Source organism: Nomascus leucogenys, chromosome 25 (assembly GCF_006542625.1).
Source record: "Nomascus leucogenys isolate Asia chromosome 25, Asia_NLE_v1, whole genome shotgun sequence".
In the NCBI taxonomy this organism is placed as follows: domain Eukaryota; kingdom Metazoa; phylum Chordata; class Mammalia; order Primates; family Hylobatidae; genus Nomascus; species Nomascus leucogenys.
In genome coordinates, this window is record NC_044405.1 from 16,273,914 (window position 1) to 16,276,868 (window position 2,955).

Below are 2,955 nucleotides of genomic sequence, written 5' to 3' on the forward strand. Positions count from 1 at the left end.
TTCCCTGCACACCTTTTTGAAATACCTGGTTTTCTGGGTAACTTTTCTTTTTCCTACATGAAAGTTATTCCATGTGTCCCTAGAAATTGAAGGAGACATAGAAGACAAGTGACTCCTAGAAATCTCATAGCCCTGGCCTGTAATCCCAGCACTTTGGGAGGCCGAGGCGGCAGATCACCTGAGCTCAGGAGTTCAAAAGCAGCCTGGCCAGCGTGATGAAACCCTCTCTCTACTAAAACTACAAAAATTAGCTGGGCGTAGTGGTGAACATCTGTAATCCCAGCTACTCTGGAGGCTGAGGCAGGAGAATCGCTTGAACCCAGTAGGCAGAGTTTACAGTAAGCCAAGATCATGCCACTGCACTCCAGCCTGGGCGACAGAGCGAGACTCCATCTCAAAAAAAAAAGAAAGAAAAGAAAAATCATAGCCCTTACTTCATCACACAGCTGAATACTCTCTGAACAAGTAAAATATAAGATAATCCTTTGTTTGGTCACAGGGCATAACGATTAAGCCCATATTCTAGGCTCAGGAAAAAAAAAAAAAAATCAGACCCTGATCAGCAAAGACTCTTGCAAACAAGGAGCTCTGTTGAGAAAACCAAATACCACCTGTTCTACTAATAAGTAGGAGCTAAACATTAGGTACACGTGGACATAAAGATAAAAACGATAGACACTGGCAACTGCAAGAGCGGGGAGGGAGGAAGAGGGAAAAGGGTTGGAAAACTACCTGTTGGGTACTACGTTCAATACTTGACAGATGGATTCAATCATACCCCAAACCTCAGCATCACACAGTATACCCCTGTAGCAAACCTGCACATGTATCCCCCAAAATCTAAATTAAAAGTTGAAATGTTTAAAAAAGAATTCTGCTGAGACATACATTTGCAATGCCAACTAATGCAGGTTTATTGAGAAATACATGATGAGACAAGCTCCGTTTTTGTGAGACACAAAAGCAGAGGCCAGGAGATACAGCAGCAAGGTGAAAACATGTCAAAAGCATCAGAGACTGGGGCGTGGATGGTAAAGCTTCTGGACACATCCAGAGGCATACACAGCACCAGTGAGCAACCCTTAAAACAAGCTTAGGGCTGGCCAGAAAAATTTTAGAGTGTCAAAGACAGCGTGTGCATGGCTAGTAGCCAGCAGTCAGGTAGTCAGAAGAGGGGTCAGCTATGAAGAGCTATTCAGGGACAAGTAGCATGCTGGAAGATCCTGGAAACAGCTGGCAGGTCGTGGAGTCTTGATTCGCTCACTGGCTCCTACATACTCAGCAGGTTCTTCGGCAGCTGGACACGCAGGACTGCTGGTACGTCCTGGAGACCCCACAGGCTGGCTGGCAGACAGTAGAGACTCCTCCCACTGGTTGGCAGACACTGGAGAGGCCTCCCAGGGGCTGACATCCACTAGAGACGAAGGTGAGCGGCCGGCTGTAGGTAGTTGAGCAGGGGTTGGAAACACAGGTAGTTTGTCGAGAGCAGGTCACCTGGCAAGGGTTGGAGACACATGAAGTTCGCTGGTAACAGGTTGGCTGGCAAGCAGTGGGCTCACAGCAGGTCTCCTGACAGTGGTCCAGGAGCCAAGAGCCAGTCTGGAAGGAACTGGGCAAATAGATGCCACCCAGGCAGTCAGCATCAGTGGTGGAAGTCGTGGTAACTTGGGCCGCTGGAACAATGCAGCGTCCTCCAATGGGCCTGGAAGAGCAATTTCTTGTGGAGCAGTTGAAGGACATGATGTCAGACAGAGGGCTGCAGGTAGCTTGCTGAAGTTACCTCCTGAGTTGTGAATGTCACTTCAGACTCCTGAGCTTTTATATATCCTTGCTGGTGGGTGGGGCTCTCTCCCTGGTCTCTGTGGCTTCTTTGGCTCAGACCAGCTTGCCTTAGAACATCTTGTGAATCTACACATTAATTGTCTCTTAAGAAGCCTTCACCCTCATAAAGAAAGTTTAGTAGTTTGGTAACTAAATCACAAGTCTTCTGTACTGTACTTAGTCTGATTAAGAAGGCTGGTTGGCAGCTTCAAAGCTATTGGTCATCCCAGCCCACACGTTGTCCCTCATTCATCTTGCTTATGATGAGTGTTGACCTGACACTCATCCTACCAAAGATGCCACCATCCTACCATCACACACTCTCTCCCTCCCTACCAGGACGAATTACAAGCCCATGCCCTGTTTCGTTTGTCACTGGACTTAATATCTTTTAAACATAACTTAATCAGTCACTCTACCACACCTAACGGAGCTACTGATTGGGAAGGTGCCTCCTTGAATATGTTTCAAGATGACAATGACAACACCTGACAGGAACAAAGGGCACAGAGACTTGTATCCAAAGTCTGAGCTGGCTCTCAAAATTAATCAACTGACTCAAACAAGATGCCCGTGGGAAGGCTAGAGGGCAGTAGGACCCACCCTTTATGTTCAAGCAACAAAGCAAATTAGAAGCTAATTAAGTGCAACTGTATTTGTAGCCAAGACCCTTTCTAAATAAATTGGATGAGCTTTATTCCTAAAATGTTTAATTTAATAACAATGGATAATAGTGACTCCTGGGTCTCATTAATATGCCAGTGGAAAAGGCTTAATTTTTAAAATTATCATAATGTTAATTTGAAAGGGTACAGTGTCTTTCTCCCAATTTGTTCAATATATTCAAAAGATATTTATTTTCACACATACACTTATAGATAGAATGCATTTTAATTATGGACAAACTAAAGGCTCTTCAAGGTCATTGTCTCCATCAGGGACAAGGGGGAGGCAGAGTTGGGGCAAGCAGGCACTTAATCAATGTTTGGTAATGAAGAGATGTGTGAAGAGTGTGCTATAATATTTAATTATTCTTTTTATGCTTGGGGAAGCCACAAGGATATCACTCTATTTTATTTCATCTCACTACAATATAATGAATTTTAAACACCAGAATGATGGCTCGTTTGGGTC

At 44.7% G+C, this 2,955-nt stretch overlaps 1 protein-coding gene across 1 annotated transcript; it reads right to left on the reverse strand.

The window, feature by feature from the left end:
• Nucleotides 1-1,278: 1,278 nt before the first annotated feature.
• On the reverse strand, nucleotides 1,279-1,882 carry LOC100604652 (keratin-associated protein 11-1). The gene has a single exon (XM_003263849.2). It carries the CDS (start codon nucleotides 1,738-1,740, stop codon nucleotides 1,279-1,281), a length of 462 nt encoding a protein of 153 aa, XP_003263897.1. The 5' UTR covers nucleotides 1,741-1,882.
• Nucleotides 1,883-2,955: the final 1,073 nt, after the last annotated feature.